This window comes from Oenanthe melanoleuca, chromosome 9 (assembly GCF_029582105.1).
Source record: "Oenanthe melanoleuca isolate GR-GAL-2019-014 chromosome 9, OMel1.0, whole genome shotgun sequence".
Classification (NCBI taxonomy): Eukaryota; Metazoa; Chordata; class Aves; order Passeriformes; family Muscicapidae; genus Oenanthe; species Oenanthe melanoleuca.
In genome coordinates, this window is record NC_079343.1 from 12507962 (window position 1) to 12535739 (window position 27778).

General features: G+C 44.8%; 3 protein-coding genes across 4 annotated transcripts; all 3 read right to left on the reverse strand.

Annotated features, from left to right (window-relative positions):
* Nucleotides 1-208: 208 nt before the first annotated feature.
* On the reverse strand, nucleotides 209-4509 carry LOC130256720 (uncharacterized). Its single transcript, XM_056498595.1, has 4 exons — nucleotides 3559-4509; nucleotides 3288-3469; nucleotides 2430-2568; nucleotides 209-1883 (listed from the first exon to the last, which is right to left on the reverse strand). The coding sequence occupies exons 1-4, from the start codon at nucleotides 4426-4428 to the stop codon at nucleotides 1812-1814; spliced, it is 1263 nt and encodes a 420-aa protein (XP_056354570.1). The 5' UTR covers nucleotides 4429-4509; the 3' UTR covers nucleotides 209-1811.
* A 64-nt stretch (nucleotides 4510-4573) lies between these two features.
* On the reverse strand, nucleotides 4574-9964 carry PIGZ (phosphatidylinositol glycan anchor biosynthesis class Z). Its single transcript, XM_056498594.1, has 2 exons — nucleotides 8997-9964; nucleotides 4574-8573 (listed from the first exon to the last, which is right to left on the reverse strand). The coding sequence occupies exons 1-2, from the start codon at nucleotides 9112-9114 to the stop codon at nucleotides 7012-7014; spliced, it is 1680 nt and encodes a 559-aa protein (XP_056354569.1). The 5' UTR covers nucleotides 9115-9964; the 3' UTR covers nucleotides 4574-7011.
* An 89-nt stretch (nucleotides 9965-10053) lies between these two features.
* On the reverse strand, nucleotides 10054-27701 carry MELTF (melanotransferrin). 2 transcript variants are annotated; one of them, XM_056498593.1, is made up of 16 exons: nucleotides 27455-27701; nucleotides 24812-24966; nucleotides 21116-21215; nucleotides 19584-19766; nucleotides 19122-19278; nucleotides 18194-18261; nucleotides 17353-17540; nucleotides 17003-17183; nucleotides 16011-16162; nucleotides 15650-15746; nucleotides 14632-14826; nucleotides 13799-13955; nucleotides 12539-12606; nucleotides 12230-12417; nucleotides 11228-11426; nucleotides 10054-10226 (listed from the first exon to the last, which is right to left on the reverse strand). In XM_056498593.1, exons 1-16 carry the CDS (start codon nucleotides 27498-27500, stop codon nucleotides 10156-10158), a joined length of 2205 nt encoding a protein of 734 aa, XP_056354568.1. In that variant the 5' UTR covers nucleotides 27501-27701; the 3' UTR covers nucleotides 10054-10155. The 2 variants fall into 2 exon arrangements, with proteins under 2 accessions (XP_056354568.1, XP_056354567.1); XM_056498592.1 differs by having other exon boundaries at nucleotides 10054-11426; nucleotides 27455-27700.
* Between the last annotated feature and the right edge of the window lie 77 nt (nucleotides 27702-27778).

Here is a 27778-nt window from a genome sequence, read left to right on the forward strand (position 1 = left end):
ATCCAAAGAAATTCAAACCATAATGAAAAGCATTAACCAAACACCTTTCAGAATCCAGGTAAGAACAGAACCAGACTGAAAATCCAATCAAAGGAATATTCATTCTTTCCATCTTAAAAGAGACTAAAATGAAGGATGTGACCAAAAGTCTGAATACACCTTTTTTAGTTCACTAATTCTGTTAAGGAAAAAAAAAAAAAGTAACAAACCATTTTAATGTTGCAGCTTTATTTAAAAGAAAGTGACTTTAGAGCTTTTGGTAACATACTTTTTATACAAAATTGATACAATGTAAAATAAACTTCAGCAGTGTTCGACAGCAGATTACAGACTGTAAACTCATAATCAAATGTACTATACTGGAAAAGGTAACTTTGTTCAAATCTTATTTGCAGACCAGCACCATGTGATCCCAAAAGTCGAGTTTTAGTCTACATGACGAAAAACATCAAACCCACACTTCCTTAGTAAGGAGTTGCTCAATCTCACTTATCTTTCCATTTACAGAAACAGTTGGGATGAACTGTATGCAAGACACACATCAAAATTTTTGTACAATACCTTCAGTGAGCAAAGATCAACTTTTGTACACCTCTGAAAGCTTATAAGGATCATGGACAACGAGGTATTTGCAAAAAACTTTAGGAATTGTCATTTACATGGAACTCAGAAGTCCATGAAAAAATTCCAAAGCACTGTAACAAAAAAGCCCTTTTTAAACTATTTTGTTTTAGCAGGTAAATTTAATTTATTTTGGGACCATATTTTTTAAACCTATGTCTGCAATACATCAAAATTCCAACACATCAACAAGCAGTATGAATAGGACCCAGCATGGAAAGAGAAAAACCAAAACACAAGCTACGCAATTCTGGAATTTTTTTACCATTCTTATCACATGCTCAGTAGAAAGCAAGGCTCCTCCCAAAACTCTTGTGTTTCTAAGTTATCTGAAATCAAGTTTCTCAAACAGAGAACCTATTTTGGGAAGAAATTTTGTCATATAAACCTGGTTTCACAAAAATCCCATTTTGGGGGTAACTTGGCTTCATGCAACCCTTACAGGCACAGGGAAGATACTGCCCTTTAAATATTAAGGCTGTGAGAGCTACCAGATGGGACAAAATACTAATACTCAAACTGTGAAATAATAGTACTGTAATTCTTGAATTTGTTCTTCTCTGTCATGCAATCACAACTATACTTTGTAGAAGACAGCAGAGGTCTGTTTCCTGCTCTCTGCTCAGTCACTTCTCAACTTCATGACTCCTGAACTCAATCTGATTTTATTATGGCTGTTCATGTAAATGTTCTAGGAACAGCATGAGCAGAAAAGGATGCTAATCCAGTAACCCCAGAAAATCTGAACATAACAATCTTCTGTACAATTTGAAAAATTTCCCTAGAAATTACACTTCCTTTTCAGGCTCTTTGCCTTTTGCTTTCATCTGCAAAAAAACCACCAATCATCCTTTATCACTGCTCTCCACCCTGGGATACCAATGTAAACAAAACCCAGTAGAATAATCAAGTTTTGCCAGAGAAAAAATAAAGCACCATAACATCTTCACTCCTTTCAGTAAGGTATAGCAGCATTTTGAGACCAAAGCCTCAGCATTCCAATGCTTAAAGCCTTGCTCCCAGGTCCTCTGCAATGCTTTGGATCCTGGTATTAAAACAGAAGAGGTATTGAACATAGGATGTGCTCACAGGAACGTGGATAGGAGTTTCCGTGAATTGTGTGCAAGAGACCTACTCTGTGCCTAGGGACATTTACAATGCAGATTTGGTTGTCTTGTGAAGCTGAGGAGTCACTGGCACTGAACAGTTTTGCCATAGCCACCTCTTCCAGCATCATAGTCTTGCCGATACTCATCTCGGACCTAACAAAGGAAGGAGAAAGGGAAGAGACAAGGAAAAAAAATTTGTCAAAAATCGTTACACCATTAATACAGTCATACTGACATCACAACACCTAAGTGGCTACATGGAGCTGACTGACCAAACAGAAGGCAAAGTGCATCATGCAGAAGTCCAGAACAGCATAAACCAACTTCCTCTTACATCATGTCTGGGGACTCTCTAATCAACACAAGCCTTGGGCTTTGGCAGAACAAGCCACTGTCACCTGCTCCACTTGGGGTAAGCCAGCTGCTGTCCTGTGCTTTCCTGACAGCCCCTTATATTTTCTGGGCTTACTTAAAAGCATTGTTTCCCCAGGCAGCCAAGAACTGTTTCTGCAAGTACTTTTAAGTGAAATTTATGAAAAAGTTATCTATTCCTACTGCTATTGATCAGATGTCTCCCAGTGTTATCTTAAACAATGACTCCTAAGCTGCTATTTCTGAAATTGTTCTGTGTTCATTCAAAACCAAGAAGTTTGGCAAAGTCACCATTTCTTTAAAACTCCAGGCTGTACAACAACTTACCTGCCCCCCTGATCTTCCACGGCCATACTGCCTACCCTCCTTAAATCCTGCATCCCAGTCTGTCCTTATGATCCTGTCATCAAGTCTGGTCCCGTTGATGTATCGCATTGCATTTTCAGCATCTCCTCTGGCATAATACCTTAGGATAGGTTAATGAAAAAAATGGACTTCTATTTTCACCACATGGAAAAAAGAACAGTACCAAATCACCTACAAAAGCAAGTCTTCATTTGAACCACTTTTATGAAGCTACACCAGCTACTAAGAAAACTGCTAGTGAAAAGGAGGAACATGCAACAGTTCAAGCATTAAAAATACGTATACTGGGTTAAGTTTGTCAACCATGCTGACATTTAAGAGAGCCAAGTTCTCTTGCTAAAGAGTGGGAGGCCCCACACATGCTCTGTTCATGCTGCAAACTTTCACCTCTGGTGAGTTCACTGGCACCAGTAACAGAATGATCCTCAGAAACATGCACACAGACAGGGATGAAAGATGCCAAAAGAAACTCTACATGTGTGCTTGTACAAAAAGAAAGACCCTTTTTACCTCGGCAGGGAGAATATTAATTTACTGCAGAGGTCAACTACCTAAGAGATGTCTGGGTTAAAGTATCAAAGTGAAAGCAATCTGCTAACCCCGCTCGACATGCAGTGTATGCTCGAATCACAGAATCACAGTTGGAAAAAACCTGTAAGACTATCAAGTCCAACCGTGAGCCCAGCATTGGTCTCTCTCGCCAGACACTTTAGCAAACGATTAATTTTACCCTCGGAGAACTCCCCCGTGACTCAGAGCCTGCAGTGCAGAGCAGTTCACCCACACCCTGACCGCTCTTGCCACTCCGCACAAGGATACTCCACGAAGCAGAAGCCGCAGGCGGTTTTCTTCACTTTGTCCAGCCCCATGATGACCTTCTTGATGTCGCCGCTCTTGCCGAAGAGCTCGTGGATCTGCTCCTCCGTGGTGTAGAAGGAGAGGTTCCCCACGTACAGCGTGCAGCTCTTCCTCAGCAGCCGCTCCTGGTCGTACCGCGTCCCCTGGGCCGCAAGGACACAGCGTCACCTCACGGCCCGACCCGGCCCGGCCCGGCCGGACCGCGCGGCGCCCGCCCCCGGCCGCGGCTCACCCGGAAATGCTGGTCCCGGTACTGGCTAAGCTCGGCGTAGGAGTCGCTGCGCAGGATGCTCAGGGTCCCGCTGAAGCTCATGGCGGCGCTGCCGTGCCCGGCCCGTTCGAGGCCAGCCCAACCCAGCACGGCCCGGCCCGGCTGTGCCCAGCACCGCACGGACCGACACCACCGGGTCCGGCCGCCTCTCGGCGCCTTCCCGCGCCCCGCGCACGCGCCCCGCGCTCGCCGGGCGCGCAGCCAATGGCGGGGCGCTGCGGGGCTCTCGCGAGCTCGGCGGGGCGGGGTGCGCGGCACCTCTCGAGTGTGGGGGCGCCGGGTCTCGCGAGAGCGGCGGCCATGGCGCTGCTGCGAGCGCTGCTGCTGTTGCTCTCCAGCCCGCGGCTCGTGGAGCGGCTCTCGGAGTCGCGGCCCATCCGCGCCGCCGCCCGCGTCACCGCCGCCGCCCTCACCCGCGGCCAGCGCGACCTGGCCCCGCGCCTGCTTCGCCTGCGCGACGCCTTCCTCGCCGAGATCAAGGACGGCGCCCGCGCGCGGGGGTGGCCGTGGCCGCGCGGGCCGGGCCGCGGCGGCCGCCCCGGATCGGCGCCGTGATCGCCGCTCCGAGCGGTAGGAGCTGCGGACAGCGCCCGGGGGGAGACGGGAACCGCCGCCGCTTCCCTGCGCCGAGCGCACGGAGCGCGTTGGAACCGGCGGGAGAAGGGCCCCGGGCGCTGGTGACAGCGGGGCCCCGGCAGCCGCTCCGGACTCCAGCGGTGCCCGAGCTGTGGATGACGAGCTGCGGACTGGACGGTGCGTTCCACATGGCATGGCCTGGAGAGACTCCTCGGGAAAGCATGAACACGGGAAGCTGCTCCTCATCCGTTTCATGGATTTCCATTTCGAAGACAGTATACACGTTCCACGGTTCTCAGGAACAAGCAGACTCACTTTATAATCACCCACAATGCTGTGAAGATTGTAACTTTAAGTGCTGATAAGAAACTTGAAATAAAACCACAATTCTCACGGGAGTATCTGTAACAATGTCTGTGTAGACAGGAGTAATACTCTATATTTGATACAGCTTTGTTACAAAAAGGGTTTTAAGTGTTGATGATGATGTACAGGATAAGGCATATCTTACAGGAAGGTAAAAGGGATTCAGTAGCTATCCTAAAAGCACACCTCAAGTCTATTGTAGCAAAGAAGATTTACAGGGAAAAAATGAACTATACAGCCACCCTACATAAAAATGGAAATACAGATACATAATGGAAAAGGATGCATCTATCATGTGTAATGCATTGGGCAGGTTTGCTTAAGATGCCGGTCTGATGACTTCTATGACACTACAGCAGTTAACCTTCCTTCAGAGCATGTTTCACTGCTTGATCCAGCTGAGTAGAGGCTCTGTTAACTGGGGAGGGTCATTTCATTCCTTGTATCATCACAGGTGAGAAGAACGTGGTCTGAGATACAGTTTCCTGCATCACTGGCAAAACTAAACCTCCAGCAGCAAAGCCAGGTGTGCATGGATGGAGAAACAGCATCTACAGTGTAAACTCAAAGGTCTGGCTGGCAAGACAAAAGCAGTATATTGTTAATCTGAGCTGGTATCTGTAGTCCAGGTTCTCTTGCTGACTCTGCAGGTTACCTGTGCAGTGGTAGAAGTCATCATCCCATGGGATTGGTGTTCCATTACATCCTCCACGAGGTTCAAGATGTACCCCACTCAGAGTGACAGAATTCGTAAATTTTATGAAAATAATGTTCAAGATTTAAGTTAAGAAAACTGAAAATGGAAAGCAGGACATGGAGTACCAGATGTGGCACACTGTTGTGTAAGAGAGCAAAAAGAAAATTAACTTGCAAAATACATTTGCTGTCATGATGCTTTTACAGCTACTTACATGACTTTGTGAGTCACAAGTACAGACAGGCCCCTTCTCTCCCCCTGCCTCCCCTAAACACTCATCTTTAATTTACAGGCAGACCAGCAGTGAGGAATAAAGGATGTGGGATGAACATACAGAGAACACAAGACAAAATGCTTTACAATAGAACAAGACCAATGTTCCCTAAACATCTAGGTCATACCTATAGTTTGGAAAATGCAGTCACACATTCATTTTTCCTAGATTGTCCTTGGAGCTTGACATCAATCTGTATCATTCTTGTCTCTGTTGAAAACCTGGGTCTTAAGACATTATGTAAGGTTGTGTGGGTGAAGAACTGCCAAAAGCATTATCACCTTTGTGAGCAGAAATAATTCAAGTGTCAGATTTGTTTCAGAGAGGTTGATCTACAATGCATGTGCCACGTCAGGAGGTTTTTGGGATCCAGTTCTCATAGGCAAAACTACAGATTGTAGCTGAAGCCCAGTTATGGTGTCCAGTTTTAAAAGAGACTGCTCTCCAGTGGAAAGCCAGGATATGAGCTGTCATTCCCACTGAGCTGATTTAACAGGAAGCAGTTAGTGCACAGGGAGGGAGCGCAGGGGATGCGGCTCCTCCCTCGGTGCTGCCTTCCCTCCACGGCAGCAGAACCGGGGGATCTCTGACCCTGTGCTGAGCCCGTTCAGAGATGCTTCTGGTCCACTGGCACGAAGTGCCATTACCGCTTTCTGTCTGCACAGCTCCTCGATGCAGCTCCCGTAGGACCTGCTGTGCGCTCTGCCGGGGTGACAGTCGTGACAGAGCAGCGGCAGCTGCGGGACGAGCGGCAGGAGCGCGCAAGGGAGGGAGTGCCCGAGCTGCAGCCGCGGAACACCGCGCACGCTAAATGCCTTCCCAGCGCTGCCCTCCCGGGCTGCCCGGGGCGGTACGTGGCTAGCACGTTCACGAGGATGGAACTGTGGCAAGGAAGGCTAAACAGGCAAAGCTTGGATTTTAGGATTTAGCACAAGTACTTAGGCTGAAGCATCCTCCATGTTCTAAATCAGATTCTGCCAGATCAACGCTGGGGATTTTTCACGGTGGACCCACCCAAGTCAGTGGTACAGTACTGTGACTGCAGTCTGGTCTAATGAATTTTAAAGAACATAAAAGATTACTGAGTCAGACCAGCTTTTGACTAACCCTGTAACCTCTCTCCAGCAGCTGAATTAATGCCTCTTATCAGTAAACACCCCACAGTCCCCAAATGCTGTCAGAGATTATAAGAGCTTTCAAAAGTAAAACTCACACGGAAATAGCTAAGCTTCAATCACAATTTTGGTCGGCTCTGATTTCATCCTCTCTCATCAGGAGAACTGCGAAAGTTCATATGAAACACCACAGGGCTGAGTAATTCAAGTTTTAAGCAGCTTCTATTCAGAACTACCCTACCCTAAGAGTGTGAGGAGTGGGAATAAAGAGACATGGGAGAGCTCCTAGTACCACTGCTGGTACTGAAAGGAAGGTGTACAAAAGAGGAAGGTCCCACACCACCATCAGACAGCACCCAAATGAAGTAAAAGACTAAAACTGTGTTCTAAAGGCTCTGATGATCTCTGTTTAGTTCAAGTATGTAAAGTCCTAACTGACTCCTCCAATTTCCACTGGATAGGACAGATATTTGTGGTGGGTCTTCCATTGATAAGTGAGGAAATATCAAAGTCTCGTTCTTGAATGGGACACCACATTTTGTAATTGTGTCTCTGACTGTACCAGGGATTATAATAAAGATATGACAGTCACTGCAGGTAAAGTTGCTTGCTCGCTGCTCTACTGTCTGGCAGAGGGCTTCTTCTCCAGCCCCAGCCATGTCAATGACTTCCACATGCGCATCTGTCTTCTTGATATTGAGCAGAGACCTTGGAGGCATGTAGGTGTGTGCAAAGAGCAGAGTGTAGTGCTGCGGGTGGCTTGAGGACGCTGGGGAATGGATGAGCTGCTCCAAGTGAAACAAACAGGGAATGAGCCCTCCCTGGTGTAAGCACCCAAACAGAAGTGCCCCCAGAAGGTTGAACAGAACAATGAGGAGTTTCCATTTCACAACTCTGTTTGGTGATGCACTGAACAGCACCAACGGCAGGATGAGAGGGATGAGAAACCGAGGCTCCTGGTGACTGAACAGGGAGAGAAATGCCAGAGGAACAAAATAAAACAGCAGCAATGTTGGACTGCCCTCAGGATGCACCAACAGCCCAGGCAGCCCACGGTAACACCATCTGACCAGCATTAAGTGACAGATATATTTCTTAAGCATTTTAAAGCCAGCACCAATGGCCAGAATATGTAAGATCCCAAACAACATTAGTCCATTGACTGTAAAATGTGTAACTCGTGGGTGACTTCCATGCAGTGCAAGATTATGAGGATTAAGATTATAGCTGAGAAAATTGAAGGGGGTTATTACCATTTTGTCATGTAATTGAACTATTGCTTCAATTAGGTTGCTCTTGTTAGTGCTGTAGAGGTTGTCTAAGCTCACAGAGGTAAAATAGAAGGTGTCAGCAGTTATGAAAACAAAAGCGGTAAAACATGCACATAGGATAAACTTCAAAAAGTGGTTTATGAGAGTTTTAATGCTCTTTTGAGAGTCAACAATTAAACCAGCCCAGTAAAGCAGGGGCATTAGAGCAAATGCCAGAAAGGTTGGCCTGTTGAAAAACCCAGCAGTTGTTACGATGCCTATGAGAGAGCTGCTTGTAGGCTCTGCTGAGCTGCCACTGGACTTCCTTGAAGAAACCAGTACCATGAGAAGAGCAAAGAGAAGTCCTTCGAGTGTGTTGGTAAATGTTCTTGTATAAAACACCAGCGTGACATACGATCCAGCAAGAAGTACCAGCGCTTTCCATGGATCTGCTTCCCAGAAAGAGGCCAATCGATAAACACTATAGTCGAGTATGAAAGAAAAGATTGTAAAGAGCAGGCGAGGAGATACAAGGAGAGTGTAGCTGTTGATGCAACTTGAACATATGTCCAACTGCTGCAAAGATTTGATCAGCCAGTACATAACTCCTGATGTCATTAATGGGAAAACAACTGTTCTGCAAGGAGAGCTGGAAAGGAACTCCCATGGATAATAGACCTGAAGGTTTAAAATATCTCCTACAAAGGAAGAGAAAAATACATACATAGATAATATATTTTATTCAGTAATTCAGCATTAGGGATACTACTTGGTATAAGAGGTATGACAATACAGAGCAGCTCCTAAACTTTTGAAACTGGTGTCAATCTTGACATTTTCAGGAGCGTGCCATTCATTTTCACAAGGCATCGAGAAGCCTGTTACTATAATGCAGCTCGAGGCGCCACTCGCTGTGGACAGCACAGAGCAGGAACGCACCCACCTGGCCAGCTCTGCGGATCCTCTCCTGCCCGGCTTGCGGGACTCGCTGTGTGACAGGGCGGGATCCCTCAGGAACACCCGCCTGGCCGGCGATGCGGGACACGGTGCCCGTGGCGGCGCCGCTTTTCGCGTCCCCTCGAGCCCGCCGGGGGCCACCCCATCGCGGGCGCACGCCTTACCTGCCATGACCTCGGGCGCCTGGAAGAACTCGTCGGGATGGAGGTACCCGCTCTGCGGCAGGAGGCACCAGCCCGCCCGCAGCGCCGCCAGCAGCGCCCACAGCGCCCGCGCCACCATGGCGGCCCCGGCCCCTCACGCCGCCCAGCAGGGGGCGCGCGGCGCGCGGACGAGGCTCCGCAGCGGGAGCCCGGCGCGCATGCGCAGCGCCCTCCGCGGGCTGAGGCTCGCGGGATCAATGGGGCTGGAGTGAGGCCGCCTCACCGGGCCCACCCGCGGCCAGCACCGCCGTGTCAGCCACACCGCGGCCAGTCTGTCCTTAAGTGCCTCCACCACCACCCGGGCAATCCATTCCAGTGTCTAATCACCCTTTCTGTGGATTCCTCCGGGTGCCCATCCTGAACTCCCCCAGCACAGTTGGAGAGTATGAGTCCTACGAGTATATTCCCTCGTCCTGTTACGGCCTGGGAGCACAGCCCTCCTGTCAGGGAGCCGTAGAGCAGAATAAGGTCACCCTGGAGCCTCCTCCAGGCTAAACACCCCCAGCCCCTCAGCCGCCCCTCATGGGACCTGTGCTCCAGACCCTTCTCTGGGTACATCCCAGCACTTCAATGTCCTTCCTGAACAGAGGGGCCCACAGCTGGACACAGCACTCAAGATGCACCTCACCAGTGCCAAGTGCAGGGGACAATCACTGCCCAGATCCTGCTGGCCACACTGTTCCTGATGCAGGCCAGACAGGATGCCACTGGCCTTCCTGGGCACACTCCGGCTCCTGCTCAGCCGCTGTTTCATAATTGACCAAAAGCACAAGGAGCAGCAGCACAGCGGGGCCACAGCTGGGCACAGCTTGCCAGTAGTCACGGGTTTGAGTGCTGGGCACGGCATCACTGCTCCCTCACAGACACACCCGCCCCAGGGGCACAGCCGGGGCGGGGAGCCCTCTGTGTCCCACTCCAGCCCCAGGAACTGGGAGCAACGGAACAGTGGCCAGTGAAAGGGAAAGGCAAATCTTCATGTCCCAGGAAAGCAGTAGTTTAGCTACTAGGCTGGTTAAAATGTGGTTACTTCTCATATTTATTTGCTATATTCACTTATTTACATGATTACTATCTGGCTTTACCAGGTTTTTATTCCACCAAATGTCTGTTCATCCCAGGATCATGAGGTGGTCTCTGCAGTCAGGAGGACAGTGCCTGCCAGCAGCACAGCAAGATCTGTGGTTAGTGCAGCTATGGATAAAAATAAAACCTGAATGCTACAGCCAGTACAAATGGCTACATTCTACTGTAAAAGTACTTTAGTGAAGTACTTTGTTTCACCTACAGCAAATAAAATTTTCATGCGCAAGGCACTCAGGATTGCCCCGTGTGGAAGGAGGACAGTCATGAGGTTCTTGATGAATGCTGCATCAAACTAAAGACACAGGACATCTCTGGCCAGCCATGAGAGCACTGGGTGTGGAAAGTCAATAAGCTCAGTGGATGCTCACATTTGGTTTTGTTCTTTTCTCTGTCAAAGGGTGGTCCCCCTTCCAGTCTCTCTGGGCTTCTTATTCATTCAGTGACTTTGGAAATTCCTCCTACTTTCTTCTGCTGGAAGGTAGAAGATTTTGTCCATGGCAGAAGCTGGACTGGCCTCTATTCACAGCCTGTCCATTCTCTGTGCACTTACCTCTGTAGCAATAGAGCTCAGGAGAAACACGGTAGGATGGGTAAAGCAGGGATGTGGAGTCTGAACATAACCAGCCAGGAGGCCACTAGAGAGAGAATTCACTAGACAAGAGTTTTGATATTGCCTTCCAAGAAATTCTTCTCCAGGTCAGAAACATGGAATCCATCTAACAGTTCTTGGGAATCCTGGGTGGTTCGATATCAGCAACAATGGCAGAGATGCTCCAGTTTAAGACTGATCTTGAAAACCATATTGATATTGTATTGCTGGTTTCTGCCCCAAATTCCACCCCATCCACACAGACAGGGAGAGCTTCTAGCCCTACCCCACTCCCTGATGAGCAGATGCTGTTGGCACTTGCCCTGCAAAGAGGCAGGAAGAGGCATTCACATGGTAGCACAGCATGTTATCCAGACAGCAGCTTTTCTGAAGAGAAGGTGGCAGGGCAGAGGTGGCCTGGAAGTTCCACTTGGACTGTGCTAGTCCAAGCCTTGTATCTGACATAAAACAAGCAGGGGAATGACAGCAGCCATGAGTGAGTATTGTGGTATCTTATTACCTGCCCCAGAGCACTGGGGTGTTTGCATCCCTTCAAGGGACTCAAGATATTCACTCCCCAACCAGTCTGTGTATGTTCTCCTTTCTTCTACTGGCACAATCTCAAGAGTAGAATCCTTAAAAATCAAGTCTTTTCCCTGAAAAGTTGAAGAATCAAACATTTTGAATCCATTTCCATTGCTGCTATTTCCAAAGTAGACCTGAAAATAATGAAAAATTCTCAGCATTTTGCAAGATGAAGTGCCATGTTCCTGTCATACAGCATGAAAGATGACAGGAACCATTTTGTAGATGAAAAATTCATACACAATTGCAGAATCTGTCTTGCATGTTTGCTTTTAGATGCTCCAGTAGATCAGATACAGAATTCTGCCACTGGCAATTACAAGAACAGCATTTGTGATTTTGTGTTTTTAGTTATTATCTAGAAAAAGAGCTGTAGCTGTAAAAAAATTCTCATGCCTCAATATTGTTGTGCAATATAGGGTTTGGTGCCTAGGAGTTACAGGCATGACTGAAGCCTAGCACAGAGATACTGCTCAGTCTTAATTGTGAACTAATTAACTTCAGGGTGGAGAAGGAGGAACCTCGCTGTGACAGCCAGGCACACTCAGCCTGCATGGTTTACCATGTACATGGCTGCAGCATAAACAAACCCAGCAAAGTTCTGCTGCAGTCCAAGGAAGATTGGAAAACCATTAGCACATACTCTGTTTCTTGCACATATCAAAGTAAAGCAGAAATGGGGGAAAGCCATGGAAAAACACCTTAAGCTCCAGGGAAATTACCACTGCAACCAGTGGCTGGGCAAAAAGCTGTAATTCCTTCTGCACCAGGGTGGTTTTACTGGGTGAGTTACCTTCTGTGTCACACTCCCCACAGGGCTGTGCACATGCTGCCAGTGCCATGAGGCAGGATATGGCAGCATGGTCCCATTGTCTTTATCCTTGGACTGTGCAAGACCATTTATAACTGCCCCCAAAAATAAATGAATTATTAGTACCTGGGCTCGGTCCAGTAGTCCATACAGAGCAAAAACATTGATATCTGGGTGAACCATAACAGCCTGAGCTGGCACCTGAGCCAGGTGACAGTCGGCAAACTGGGTGACTTCAGCACGGGCACCATTTGGACACAGTAACTGGAAATCACTGGATTTCAACTTTTGGGCCCAACTAGCAGTGTTTTTACCTGGGGAAAAAAAAAAAAAAAAAAAAAAAAAGAAACTGGTCATTGTCAAGCAATGAATGGTTGAATGAATAGCAAGAAAAAGTAATTTCTTTATAATAAAGAGACATGTAAAATTAAGTACCATCTGTGTTCTCAAACACTGTTGAGTGCTTCACAAAGGCCACATCCCCAGAATCCTCTACCAGGCACCTAAAGGAAGTCAAAGATATAAATGCTTTCAATTCAAAGGATCTTTATGTGAACCACATTTTTTTAATAACTCATGGGTTTAGAATGCAATTTTTTTACAAGCATTCCTGCAAACAAATGTACTGGACCCAAAGCTAGTAAGAAAAACCAGAGAAGTGACCTCCATACAAATTTTGACTGTGTGGGCACTGTTATCAAATGCACAGTCTTAGAATTATGAGCAAGGCTCACACATCCTGTAACAGCATTTGTTGCTCATTCATCTGGTGACTGGGAGCTGGCTCTGTTAGTCCATGAAGTAGAGCAGAGGATCTGGAGTTTGCCTGCAAGGCATGTACCCATCAGAGCAGCTGGACTCTACTAAATAGATTTGCAAACAGTAGTTACCCAAATCTAACACTTCATTATTTACCAGGCAGCTGCTGTTGAAGTCTCCTCCCCTGAAGGAAAAAGGCAGCTCTCTGCCAGCTGTTACATGCACCGTTACCTTCCAAGGTGAAGGTCAGGAAAAGGAAGTGCTCCTTCTTCTAACTTCTAAGAGTTTCACAGTCCTTGGGTATGGCCCCATCTGTACATGTACACTGTTGCACAAAGTATTTATTCCATTTGATATTCCCCCCTCTATTTTTAACATACTTTGTTTTGAAGAGGATTTGGTAATTGAACATTGGCCATAGCTATTTGTGCTGTACAGAAATCTACCTTCAGCTACAGCCACTAATGGATCATAGTGAAGACTCCAGGCTCCCCATCACGAGCCTGTCACTCTCTGCAGGGACTTACAGCAGCCAGATCCTGGCTACTGTGTGCCTGCTTCCCTGCTAGAGCTCCCTATGGATGACCTGCCCATGCAGAGTGGCAGACTCCCTATCCCACTAGATTAAAGCAAGACTGGAGGCCAACAACCATCTATTTGGTCCTCAGAAGGTGGGTGCTCTGTTCACAGACATGGGTTGGGCTGTTGGTCACCTGGCTGTCTGCAAGGACAGGAAGGAAGCTGCAAAGGCTGTGTGCTGAGCCAGTGCAATGCCTTACCCATACCTGCATTGGTGAGGACATCTGGGGACACACATCCCACCTCATCTATGGCACCTGCTGCAGCAACAATAACCTGCTGACTGGGATGGACACCAGGTGCTCTTTGCATTTTGGCAGCCTGGCACACTAAATGACAACTGTAGGCATCAGTTACCTGAAGGCTCCACTGTAGCTGTAATAACGTTCTTGGCTACTTGCACTGCATTTGTTGTTTCCACTCTCATCTCCAATACACAGCTGACAGAGCTTTGCTGGGTAATTGTGCTGCTCAGCTGAGGGCACACAGCTGGCAGAGAAAAACTCACTCACAGCTGGGGAAAGACAAAAACAATATAAGGAGTGGAATGTGTGGACTCTTCACAAAAAAAAGCAGATATAACATCATAAAGTTATAACCAATGGAGATTTCAGTAGAACTAGAAATACAAATTATAGCTACCTTACTGGAGTTCACAAACTAGAACTTCTAAAATATTTTCAGAGCACTATTTAGCTGACTGTGTAATCAAACCAAAGAGCTTCCTAGGTGATAGATAAGAAATAGGTAAGCAAAATTAGAATGTGGAGTTCCGTGTTTACAGATCTTTTTCTTGTTGGGCTACATTGTTTCATTACCTAATGCAGTTTGAAAATAAATGCAATAAAATCCTGGACCAGGGCAGAGGGATGCATCATCAGTGCTTAGGATAATGGCGTGTGTTGGGGGAGCAGTCAGGGAAGTGAAGGTTCTCCTCTGGCATCTGTAGCAAGCTCTGAGATCTCAGTGTTAAAAGGACATGGACAGTCTAGAGCTAATACAGTGGAAAGACAGTAGGATGCTCAGAGGGCTGAAGCACAACTTACACTTACCAGGCTGAGAGCTGGATTTAGTCAGCTAGATGACAACTAACAGTGTATTGGAACTATGAAATATCACAAACACTTCCCTAATTAAAGTTTATCATTAGACTATTACTATCTTTTTGATATGTAATACTGTTGTCTTACCTTGAGGAATATTACAGTCTCTGTTCTTAATAATCCCCCTCTTAATTAGTATCCCAATGGGAATATTCCATCCAGCATTTCTCCCCAATCCTGTGTGGCAGGACTTCTTCCCTTTCAGGTCACTGATGGTGAATGCATTGGACAGATTTCGTTTCACTAACACCACAGCATAGTATGCATTGCTGCTGTCATTAGCTTGTAAAATATAAAAACACAACACATTAGAGCTTCCCTTAAACATTCCCACAGCTCAGTGATCATCTGTGGATTCATTACACTTCTAAGGTGGCAACTTCAATTGCACCAACAATCTGCTAGTCAGGCAGCATGGAGGTACCTGGAATTACTCTGCACTTGGCTGCCTCACACTGCTGCATTCACCTCTGCTCTGTAAGCTGGTACTGCTACACACCTGAGCTGAATAATCTACAGAAAAGATGATGAAAGTGTTCTTGTTCCCATCAGCTCTTATAAATACATACCTCTGAAAAGTAACTCAGAAAATTTCTTCAAGAAGTTATTTTTATGTGAAAACTTCAAACCTGCATTAAAACTTCTATGAGTTTGGCAGCAAATTTAAACTCTGTAACACTCTTAGTGACACTGTGGACACAAGCCCTCTTTGAATCAGTGACTCTGAAGCAGTCACAGTGACAGGAAGAATTTGCTTCTAACTAGAATCTACTGTGCAATTTCTGCATTTTTGCTTCCTTTAAAAATATTTTGCCTTGGTGAATACTGATTTTTTTCACTGAAAATGGTTTTTATTTCAGAATTCAAAAAACAAATGAAGAGGCAAAAGACTCAAAATTGCTAAAGACCCAGCCTGGTCCTGCAGCAGGACAGATGAAAGTAGCATCACTGTAGAAGCTCATCTCATATCCTTGTCTATCCATGATGTGAGCTGTTTGAAAACAGCTTTCCCAGCTGGGCTGGGAACAAAGGACTGTGCTTTTAGTGCTGTTTTCAAACAACCTGGAAAAATAAAGTCAATATTTATGTTTCTGGATCTTCTTACCAGAGTAACTTTCTCCTGCAGCTGGTACAAGGCCATATGTCTTCCCAGCTGTGTAAATATCAGCTCCACCCAGAACTACAACATCACTTTCCTTTTTCTGAAAAATAAAATATAGGATATCTGTGAAAAAACCCAGCACATACTTTCCCTGCTACAATGATGACACCTTTATGGTCACACCTGTGGCACCTGGAAGGGCAAGGCTTACAGCAAAAGAGCATCACACTGCTAAAGAACCATCTCCTTGAAATCCAGTGTTCCTACTTGTCAGCAAAGTGAGTGCACTAACCTAACCCCACCCACCCAGCATAGAGCAGCTTCTGTTCATCTGGTTTATGGCACAAGGATTGCAGCAGCCTACCTGGATCAGCTCCATGCACTTTTCCTTTGTCTCAGCTGAAATACACTGAATTGCTGGCTTCAAATCCTTTTTTCTAAAGGCAACAGCCATTTCACCACATTTCCAAATCTCCTCAGTGGATACAACACACCAGTTCAGGCTTTCTGGTATTGCTGCACAAAATTGAAAACCAAATGTTACATTCACTTTCTTTGCAATAGACAGCGAGGATTCACACTGCCCACTCTCATGTGTCCCCTACATGTTATTAAAAATATTTGCTTCTGTGTTGCTCCCCATCCCTCCAGCTCAGACTTACACTTGACCAGGAACCAGGGCAAACACTGCAAAACTCTCCATAGCAAAGGAACAACAATTCCTACAATTGCTGACCATTAAACCCAGCTATAATATGTTAGTTAAGTGCAGCAAAAAGCCACCCTGAACACAAGCTTCCTCACATCTGACAGTCACAAAGCAATGCCCAGAAGAGACAAATCAGGAAGGTGAGGGGCTTTGCCACAGCACAGATCACATCTGGGAGGCTCAGTTGCAAGGAATGCATGTCAAATAATTTCTACTTTGTTCTGATAGCAGGAAAGACCATAATGCTTCAATAAAGATCAACTGAGGGTTTCCTTCAGCTTAGGGAAGAAATCCTCTGCTAGGAATCCTTTCATCCATTTTTATAGACTACCTGGGCATTTGTGCAGCAGCACATTATTATCTCCCCTTGTCAGCAGGTAAAAAATTAAGTACGAGGCAACAGTAGCAGCTTACCAGATTAATGCCTCTCATACACCAAAAAAGGGTAGAAAATACCTGCATCTTGTAACAGAGTTGGCCAATTTGCACAGGAAAATGTTCTGCAATGCAGTACTGTTTCTAGGTTGAAAAGTGACCTTTGCCCATGCCATAACACTCCAAGAATGAAAAGAAAATAAATCAAGATGATTTGTGTTATCAGCTATCTTTTTTTCTTGCTTATAAAGAGGAATCTATACACAACTTACTGTTGGGGCTGCAGCTCAGGGCTTCCAAGGCACGAAGATAGTCATCACCCAGCCATGCCTGGTAATTCTGAGCTGTGATTGCAACAAGCTCTGTGGTGGCGTCTCGGAACAGAAGATTTTGGGCACCGTAGACTGCAGAGTCAAACATCTGAAACTTGGCACCCAACCCATTAAATCTTTGCTGTAATGTTAAAGAAGAAAGAAGCACCTGTCACACATTGGTCTCTCTGGGATGTGTGACATCCCACACCCCTTCAAACCCCGCAGAGCCAGAGGTGCTCAGATAGCCTGTTTGCAGTTTGGTTAGACAGCTGGGAGAACCCTCCAGCAGTGAAGAAAGGGCCTCCTACCTGTGCCTGGTTTAGGAGCTGGAAGAGAACTGTCCCATCTGTGTCAGGCCGCACAACCACAGCCCGAGCGGGGACCCGGGCCAGGTGGCATCTGCCCCACTCTGTCACATCAGCTCTTCCTCCATCGCGGCACAGCAGCTGGAAGTCCCGGGAGCGGAGCCGCCGCGCCCAGGAGGAGCCGCTTCTCCCTGAAATCAACAGGATGGGCTTAAGGAACAGACATCAGGTGGGGCTGGTGCTGCTGGCTCCGAGCCTCACCTGCACATGTGGAGCAGAACACATCTCCTGCACATCTCTGAACTATTCCTGACTGCACAGCGCATCTTTGTGGTCCTTTGGTCCTGTAACATTTGTGAGACTGCACTGAGCTGTACTGGGGCCTGCAGCAGTATCAAGAGCATCCCTAGTTTATGATCATGTACAACATTTTTTTGTTGTTTTTTTTTCCCCTGGGTCAGACAGATCCATGACACTAAAGCAATGTTATGCTCATGGTAGTTTTCACATAGTGGCAGATAGGGAAAGTTAACTCTCTCCACTGAATTCCTCAGCAGGCTGGAGCAATGTAACAGCCCAGGTCTATAAAAAAAGGGTTTTCTGCTGTTGAAGATGTCTTTCCAAAAGCAGCTTAAGATTCCATCTTCCACCTATCAAGCTTTTTTTTTTTTTTTTTTTTTAATCTCTATCTCCTGGTGCACACCTCAGTCTGTTTTCACTATTTCAGCATTTTTTGCTGATTCCTCAATTCAAAATATATCAAAGATTTGATATTATATTGTCATTACAAACACTGTATTTCAGACCTTGCAGTTATTATTCAACAAGCTTCAGAATTACTCACCATCTGTATATTCAGGCACTGTGCTGTGCTTCACAAAAGCAACCTCTCCAGCATTTTCAGCCAAACACCTGATAAATATAAATGCAACCACAAAGATGCATTATAAAACCCCTGTGCTCTGGCCACCGCTGGCTGACAGCCCAAGGGCTCTGTGCTCTGTTCCATCAGCCACAAACACTGACCTATTTCCTTCTGCTGAGAGTTTTGCTCAAGGCAGAGACTAGTGGCTGTTAGAGCATGAAGTAAACTATCATTGTCATTTGGTGAATATGAACAACATGTTCAGTGCTGCCTAGGACAAGCACCATGACCTTCTTTGTCCAGGACAGTTCTGTATCTCAGGCAGCCACACAATCCTTTGGGGAATACACAGGGAGGAGCAAGTGCTTCTTATAAGCAAATTCTGCCCTTGTTAATGCTATGACTCAGGGACTGGGAGCTGCAACACAGCACACAGACAGAAAGGAAGAAAATAAAGGCTAGTGTGCAAAAATGGAGGGCAGAACAACTTGATAATTCAGAGCAGCTAAGGTGGGATAACTGAAATAGCCAAGTAGGGCAGCAGTTCAGCTCTCAGGCTCCAAAGATCATCAGGTTTTACTGGGAAAGATGAGTCAGTAAAGCTTGCTGAAACACTCAGATTGTGTCAACAGCTGCTGGACAAAGCAAATAGCAGTGGGCTTTCCCTGCTCAGTATATGTGCTAAATATCCATTTGGTTTTAATATTCAGGAATGAATACCTGAAATAGTGGGTTAAGAATTACTTTTGATCAGTCAGGTTAAAAGCATGGCTATCCTAACAAAACTACAGATTTTTTAACAAGATCAACTGGAAGCTTTGTAGTTTCAGTTTACTGTCAGTGAGGCCTGAGCATGATGACTATGGAGAGGGTATAGAATAAAAAAATTTATAAACATGATTTTTACCTGAAAGCACCACTGTAGTCATAGTATTGCTCTTGGGAATTTTGTTCACATTTGTTCTGTCCTTCTGAGTCCCCTTTGCAGAGCTGACAGAGGGATTTTGGATAGTTCACACCATTTGCTCCAGGAACACAGCTTGCATTGAAATAGTCACTTACAGCTAAATGCAAAATTAGAATGAGGCATTTTTAGCACGAATAAACAAGATCAATTTCATTTTAACACATCCACACACTACATCTCTAAAAAGACCCAGAAGGTACAAGTTATTTTCTTTTTAAAAGATGATTTCCAAGTTTAAAAAAACCAAAACCCTGCAGTCTTCATCAGACCTACATCAGGATCATACAAGGAGCATCAAAGAACAAAGCAGCAGCTGAGTTGCACATTTCTGTACACACACAGAGTCAGTCCCAAGACCACTGGAGAGCACTGCTGAAGAGACCTTTGCCTTGTAACTCTTGCCTTTTGGAAGGTCACATCCCATTGCTGCCAGGTGCCCAGTGTCAGTGAGGTAACCCACGGGCACATCCCAGCCTGCAGTCCTGTTGATGCCGGTGTGACAGGAGCGCACACCCTTCAGGCTGTTGATGGTGATGTTGGAGCTCCTCCTCACCACAGCCACAGCATAATAGGAAGTTCCAATCTCTGCAGCACAGGAAGAAAGAGAACCACCTAAGTAGCCCCACAGCAGCATTACAGTGACATACAATGATTTTTGGACTCTTGTGCCTTCCCTACCCACAAGGAAATCACTGTGTTCACATCCTTACTGATAACCTGCTGACTGTGAATCAGTAATTTTTTCAATGTGAATTGTCTTATAAAATTAACAGACACAATTAGTCCACAGGCAATCGGCACTAACTTTGGAGGTTGCTCTGCTTTGAAAACGAGGTTCCTTTCAGGAAGAAGTTTTCTGAGACTCTAAATATATTTGGATTGAATTAAAACCAGTATCATTTACTCCCCAGTTGATCTTAATTTTGTAACAGCAGAGTCAACTGATGTCTCTGGAGCATCACAGCTGATTTCGTTCTCTTTGTTTTACAGTTTAATATAACTCAGAGTCAAGAGCTGAGAGTTTGAAGTGATCATAAGATCATTCAATCTGACTTTATTTAGATCAGAAATAATTAAATATCTTCCAGCTTTCTCTGATTTGACCTCATAGCCTGACTAATGGAGATAGTCAGCCTCTGGATCCTGAGGCCCATTTGATTTTGAGAAGCCAAAGTACAGGTCCCTCACCAGAGTCATGATGTGTTTAATGGGGTGGGAGGCTGCTGCAGATGATCTAAGAGCCTATGGACTGACCCCAACATCCTTCTGAGGATGCCTTTGGCCAGGTAACACTACACCTCAGCTACAAAACAAATCCAGCTCCATCTCACAACAGAGTGATGGGACAGCACTGCCAGCAAACTGCTTCCAGAGCTCTCCCTTCCCCTACATCTTAAAGTTAGGGGGATATCATCCAGCTCTGAACTACACAAACATGTTGATACTGAGCCCTTAGTCAGGATGACAAGTCACAACTGAATTGTTGTCTCTGTCATGAAAGGAACTCAAAGCTTAAGGTCACCCAGAGAAGAAGCAGAATCCAGTACTTCCTTTCTTCCAGCAGGTAATCATACATTAGTAAAAGCAAAATCTAATTATTCTGATGTATAGGACTGAGAGATAAACCTAGTGATTTATGCTTAACAACTCATTAATCTGAAAAGTAGGGAATAGAGAACACAGAAAGCAGAGAGACAGTAAAAACCAAACAAAAACCAATCCAACAAACTTATGACAGAAATGCTTCAGGACAGACTCAGCCACAGCCCTGTGTCTCCTGTTTCCCCAGTCTATTACAGGAGCAACCAGGAGGGAACCTGACCACTGCCCACTGTTTAGAGTCTTCAGGAAGACTCCAAGTAGAATGCAAACAGTAAATACAAGTTTTTTCTTATGCATTTAAGTAATCTAAAAGGTATTTAGTCAGAATATACCTTGATCATATACTTCCCCAACCACAGGTTTCAGACCATGCTCCCTTCCAGCCTGGAAAATCAAACGGCCATTGAGGGTCACTGCATCTGCCAAGTCATCCTGTGCAGACAAGGGCAGAATACATGTTAAAGCTTAATTATGAGTAGTTATCAATAACCAGAGTACCCATGCATTTAGAAGAAGCCCTTAGTTAATATGCATTTGTGTTTTCTTTTTTCCAGTTATTTTAAGGGCACACAAATTTATGAACAACTCTTACCAAGAGGGATTTTAGACCTTCAAAGCTGCCTTCCTACAGAAGCATTGCAGAAACCAGCCCTCCACAATGATGGTTTCACTAGTCTTAATAGCTCAAAGGAACCTTAGAAATGGATGCTGCAGCTCTCTGCAGGATCTTAAAGCCCAGCCCTTAAATTTGAAATTTCTTTCACATCTATAGCTAGTGCCCCAATGCTTAAAGATTTACATAAAGTAGATACATTTTTAGATCATACACAGATAGTTCAAAATAATATCTTTTGGAGCTACAAGTGCTGAAGTGCACTCCAAAGCACCCTTAGAGCCTGCTGGCTTGTAGCTCAGCACAAGCCAGACATGCATTTTGTGAGTTGGGGAGCAGGTACAAATGAGAAGGAGGAAAGTATCTAAAAAGAGTGTTCAAACTGGGAGAATACAAATCTGAGGCATCCTCTTTGGGGAAGGTGTCCAACACCACCAGATATTTTCTGTTGACTGGTACCACCAAGCTTGCTGGGATCCTGCTGCAGCTGCAGGATTGCTCTGGATAGCACAGGATGGGGGCTCCCCCAGCAGCAAGGCCAGACAACTGCTGTACACACCCCTGGCAGCAGAACCAGCTCCCACTGGGTACTGAACCTGTGGGAGCCAGGAGAGGGCATTTCACACAGAAAGATACTGCCAAGAAAATAATCAGCAGTGTGACATTTTGCATTTCTAAGCTGATTCCAAGTTTCTTATCAGTTTGCTTAACCTCTGGTTTGGCCCTGGAGGGGTCATTTCATTTCTCCATCCCTTGGGAGCTTGCAAAGCACTGGTCAGGGCAGGGCTGGGACTGCCTAGCACACCACAGCAACTTCCCACAGGCTGAACCACATAAAGAGCTTGAACATTTCTAAGGGATTGTGTGAGAGCACAGGTAATATGCTGATGTTGGCATCTAAACCAGATTTGAAGTTGCCATGTAATTTGAAATAATTTACTTGTTTGGCTTGAAGGAGGAAAAAAGATGATATTCATCAATTTGCTTAAACAACAGATGTCCTAAGAGCTGCTTCTCATGAATGAGAGCTGAACAAATCCAAGGGAACCTGAAGCAGATTTGGGGTTGGGAGATATTTGAATCTTCAAGAACAGACACAATCTTTCTGAATAAGCATATGTGATATTCCACTGGTGAGGGTCAGAGAACAGGACAGTGTAGGAATCAAACACAACCTGTGGTTTAGGAGGGACACCTATCAGGAGAGGAGGTGGGAATTAGAAGGCTAATTCAGGGAAAATTAGTTCAGGGAGAACAAAATGAGCTTCTACAATTGGTGGTGAACTGAAAGTAGAGCAGATAAAAAAATGGAAAGGACTGCCACAGAGATATGTTATAGGGCCATAATTTCATAGGAAATAGCACTTTTCTGACTGAAAAGCTGAACCTTTGAGCTCTGTTTTGACACAGAACCTCTAATAAATAGCTTTTGTAAAAATAGCACAACAAGACATAAAAGGTCTATTGTTGTACTTAACATGAATTAGTTTTCAGGCCACACATCTCTCCATTAAATAACACACAATTATTGCTGAGATTACATTACAGCAGTATGGCCTTTTTTTTTTCCAGCAAGCATTTGTCAATAAATTTAGCAAAAGCCTGGGACTCACCTACAATTTTTTAGTAAGTATACATGAGATGGCAATACTGTCTTCATTATTTTCAGAGGAAGTTTATTTTTGTGTGTCACAACATTTGAGAATTACCTACATAAGTGTTTTAAAGACCTGCTGAAAATCAGCTCTGGTCACAGCAAATATTGTCAGGTTCTCTAGTTAAATATTTAGGTATTTCTTAATTTTTACACACCTTCAATCAAAAAGGTTTTTTCCTTTATCCATGTGCTAACACATTCACAGGTCTAAGTCCAAGTTATGCAATGTTACTACAGCATCTGCGTCTTCAAGCCACTGTGTCCTGCTCCCTTCTTGGCTTCAAAGATCAGAGTTCAGTGCAGATGCCAACTCAGGGATTCCACACAGTCCTACACAGAGTAGGCCTGCTTGAATATCTAGTAGATTATTAGCATAAGGGGGGGAAAAGAAATCTAAAGGACAAAGTCTTGTCTGAAGCCAGTGAAAATCCATTTTATCAGAAAGCAACTTACTCATGCTGTCTGCCTGCCTGCTATTTCCAATGGCTTGCAAATGCAATTCTGTGAGCTGAGTATTTCAGAGGCAGACACTCATCAGCCCTTTATATAATCTGCTTTGCAGAGTCTAACGGGTCCCTCTGTGCAATGCAGCCAAGTGGTTTGGGGAAGATCTGACATTAAAATGTCCTGTCTAATCCCAAGGTAAGATCCACATCTGTATCAGTATCTGTTCTCAGCATTCTTCAATAGTCTTGACACCTTTGCTCAAGAACAGTATTTATCAAGAGGTAATGAGGTAGTCTTAGGAGTCAGACAACCATTCTGCTTCATTGACAAAAATTACAAGATATCAGTTTTTGAAATGTGTTCCTTTTTTTTAGCCACACAATCATCTGCCTCATCTTCCTTCAAACTATTCTTTCAGACCTTCTTTCCTTGCTCTGCACCTCATGTTCTTGACAGGCTGCATCTCCACAAAAACCTGGTTCTCGGGCATATCTACACAGAACATTCATTATTAGCACAGCCCAGCCTTCCCTTCCCCACACTGTGCCAGTGATTACCTGACAACCATGATTACCTGCCTCCACACTTCTTCCAATATCCACTTTTTACCTCCTACCCTCTCCAAAGGAGGGAATTCTTTTGTATACATCATTTTGCAAATCCACATGTTCACAGTCTTTAAAACCTTCCCCAGAGGCATGCTACTTTTGGAAGGTGAGCACACTCTGAATTAATACAGCTTAATACAGAGGTTTGCCCTTTGCTCACCCCACTTGCTGCTTTGCCTCTCTCTTGTACTTAGTATTGGGAGAGTTGATTTGATTACACTCAGCTCATGTGTTTATACAGCAATTTCCATAACAGGACCCTGAAATGAAAGTTTGAGCCAGAGTTTATCGAAGTAGAATCTGCTTAGTGCCTAAGCAGTACAGCTTTAACTACTGTCTGCATCTTGTAGCTCCATCCCTTCTTAAATATCTGTTAAATAAATCTGACACAACTCCCAAATCAAAGATTACTATTTGGGAGGAAATATTTAAAACCTTAGCTGTGTTCCTAATGACTGGCCATATGTGAGCAGCCAGACAAATGACATGGGGCCATTCTGACATTCAAATTCATATGCATACTTCTGTGCTTCTTTTTAAAAAAGATATGCCTTGATTTGTCAGAACCATGAATGCCAGGAAGCAGAGGGATGGCTGCCTGGATGGCCACACCCTCACCACAGAACTGTGCACCTTGCCAGGGGATTATTATTAGGTACATGGAGAAATTAAATTGATGACACTGGTGTCACTCATAGCTCACCTTGATCATCTGGGTACAGTTAGCAGCTGACCCCCCTGCTGTACACTCCAGAGGGGGAAGGATGCCAGCCTCACTAAAGGCCTTGCTCATGTCATTACACTTGGAAAGTTCTTGCTCAGACACCGTGCACCACCGGACACGCTCCAGGCTGAAAGCTGCAAACATAACACCAAGAGAAAATATTACAAAACCCATTAGAGCTTTGTAACAGAGCTTACCATTCAGAGACAAACTTTCATTTTCCTTCTCCCCCAAGACAGAAAAAAAATCAGGGCTCACTTCACTATGAGTCCTTAGAGATGATTCCCACTTTCATTTCAATTAACATGAATACTGAAGCTGTTTTGGACTGACCACAAGATCAGATGCAGATACTGAAATCCAATGGCATTTGTTTCTGACATAAGAAATGCAGATACCATGGAATAAATCAGGCCATCCAGACTGTTTTAAACACCTTGCAGAATACACCATCTTAATCAAGTTAAAACCATGTGAAATTATTATTTAAAATTATATGCTACAAGACCAAAGAGACTGTCCAAAGACAACTCTTGTCTTGAGTATTGCTTGTTAGTATCTGGAGTCCTGCACCAGCCCTTATAGGTCTGAATTTAAGAAGCAACCTTAGGTGCTTAAAAGCCTTGCCACTAGGCTTATTATGAAAACTTAAAAAGTAAACTTGGCCCTTCAAAACAGTCTTTCATAAGAGATCATAACCACAGTCAGGAAAAGGGAAGGGCGGAACCATGAATGAAAAGACTTCAGTTGAGTAGTGGAGATTTCCATTAATTAGCAAAGAAAGGTGCCTTTCAGTGGCCCCAAACGTCACCCTCCTAAGTGCCAAAGCTACAAACACCTTTTGTAGGGAGATGTCATCGTGCGCAGACAGCGCGGTGAAATGGAAACGCGAGCGTGGGTTAACTGACAAACAGGCACGGGCATTTTCGTAAGCAGGGACACAACATTCCACTGCTTGTCTACAATTTCCATTTTTAATGCTGGAGTCTGTTGTAAACCATTTATCATGTGGTTTTCTAATAGCTCTAACTGCCCCCTGCTTCCCCCCAGTGCCATGCAGCATCTGACTGTGCAAGTTAAAAATGACTCCGCTGGTGCCCGATAGTGCTCTGTGCACACCTGACTTAGTGGCTGCAGACTAAACAAGACTGTTGATGCCAAAAGATCCAATACTGAAACAGTGGGTTTGGCTTGCTGCTCCTCTGCGACACAGAGCCAACTCTACTGCTGTCAACAAACACCAAGTCAGACTTGGCAAGCTTACAGGAAGCTTTCAGGGCAGCATATGCCAGTAGAGGGAGAAACAACTGCCCACCTCTGAGCTGCAGGAATTCTGAGAACCAAGAGGGTTGGGAGAAAGGCACAACAGGTCATGGTAAAAATACACCTCACAGAAACTTAATGTTGTACTTCCTCATCTATTGGGGTGAAATTTTCACCATTAATTCCTTGAGACTGGAAGAAAAATCTTGATTTTCATTTGGGGGTTTTCTTTTTATAAACATAAGCAAATAGAAATTAAACTGGGGAGTTAACATCTTAGTGTGTATGTGTGCTAAGTGCATTTTTCAGCCTCAGCATTCTGATTTTATATATAGACACACAGGGGGTAAAGCATAAACTCTATGAAAAAAATCATTAGCCATATACCTGAAACAGAGTTCATTTAGCTCTGTATTTCAGCCAAAATAGTGAAAGAGCTTGAATCTCTTGTTTTTTTCCTCATTCATCAAAACCAAGTCTTTATTGGTCTGTTTCCAAATTGCTGAAGTTTGTGGTTAGGAGAAAGTCAGATCTGGGCAATATCCTGGCTCCTTCCTTGCAAGTTAGCCCATCTGAAATGGGCTTGATCAGACAAGGCCTGCAGTTAGCCTCTCTTCCTACTGCCAAGGAAAACCAGCTTAAAACATCAGATCAGTGTCTGAACCCCAAGTTTATTCTCAATTTTGGCCTTTCTGTATACCAGCAGATATTTATAAAGCTTGAAATGGAAGAAGCTGGCAAATTCCATTTGAAATATGCTCAGAGTACTAACACACCCATAACTATCACTCACAAGTATCCCAATAACTCCTCAAAGTAATGGTACTACATTGTGTAACATCTTATCAAATACCCATGTATACAGCTGCTACTACTACAGTATCAAGGGCTTTCAACAGAAAAAAAATGGGGTGGAAAAAAAAGAAAATAATTAACTAGGAGTATTTATTTTCTGAAGAACTGAAGAGTGCTTCAGAAACAGCACCTACACCTCTGGTGAAATTAAAAGCACTCACCAATACAGTTTGTGAGTGACAGGAGAAAGCCAACATACTGCATAGAGCATGAGAAGTGAAATAAAACAATTATTTCTATTTTTATAAAGTGTCATAGAACTGCTCATTGTTGTGAAAAACAGACACCAGTGAACCAGAAAAACTGATTCAGTGCTGAGGAAATACAACATTTGACACGAATTAATCAAGATCTATACATGGTGTTCCATACAGCCTTTTCTACTGCTTCTGTTTATTTTCCTGACCATATGAGATTGGCTCTGAAGTGGTTCGAGTTTCCTTCTGCTCTGTCACATTCCACAGAGTTCCCATGCCACAGTAAAAGTATTTAGAGGACACTTACCAGCATGAAAGAAGAGAAGATAGAAAACATTTCTGGAGCTCTTCATGGTAAATGTGTTGGGATCTGTGATTTTTTTTCAGCCTTCAGAACTCCCAGAGCTCCTGCAAGAGTGCTCTCTCCAGCCTGGTCTTAGGTGAAAATCAGTTGCATTCAATTGCCAATGCACTTTGTCCAACAATATAAATACACCCTGCTTACCTCGGCACACGTCACCTGGCAATGACTGCTGGAAAAGAAAGCATGCCTCTCTTCACACTGCCTCTACACTTGGAAAAAAACATCAGACCTGGAAATTGCAAAATACCTGAGGCACCAATGAGGTCG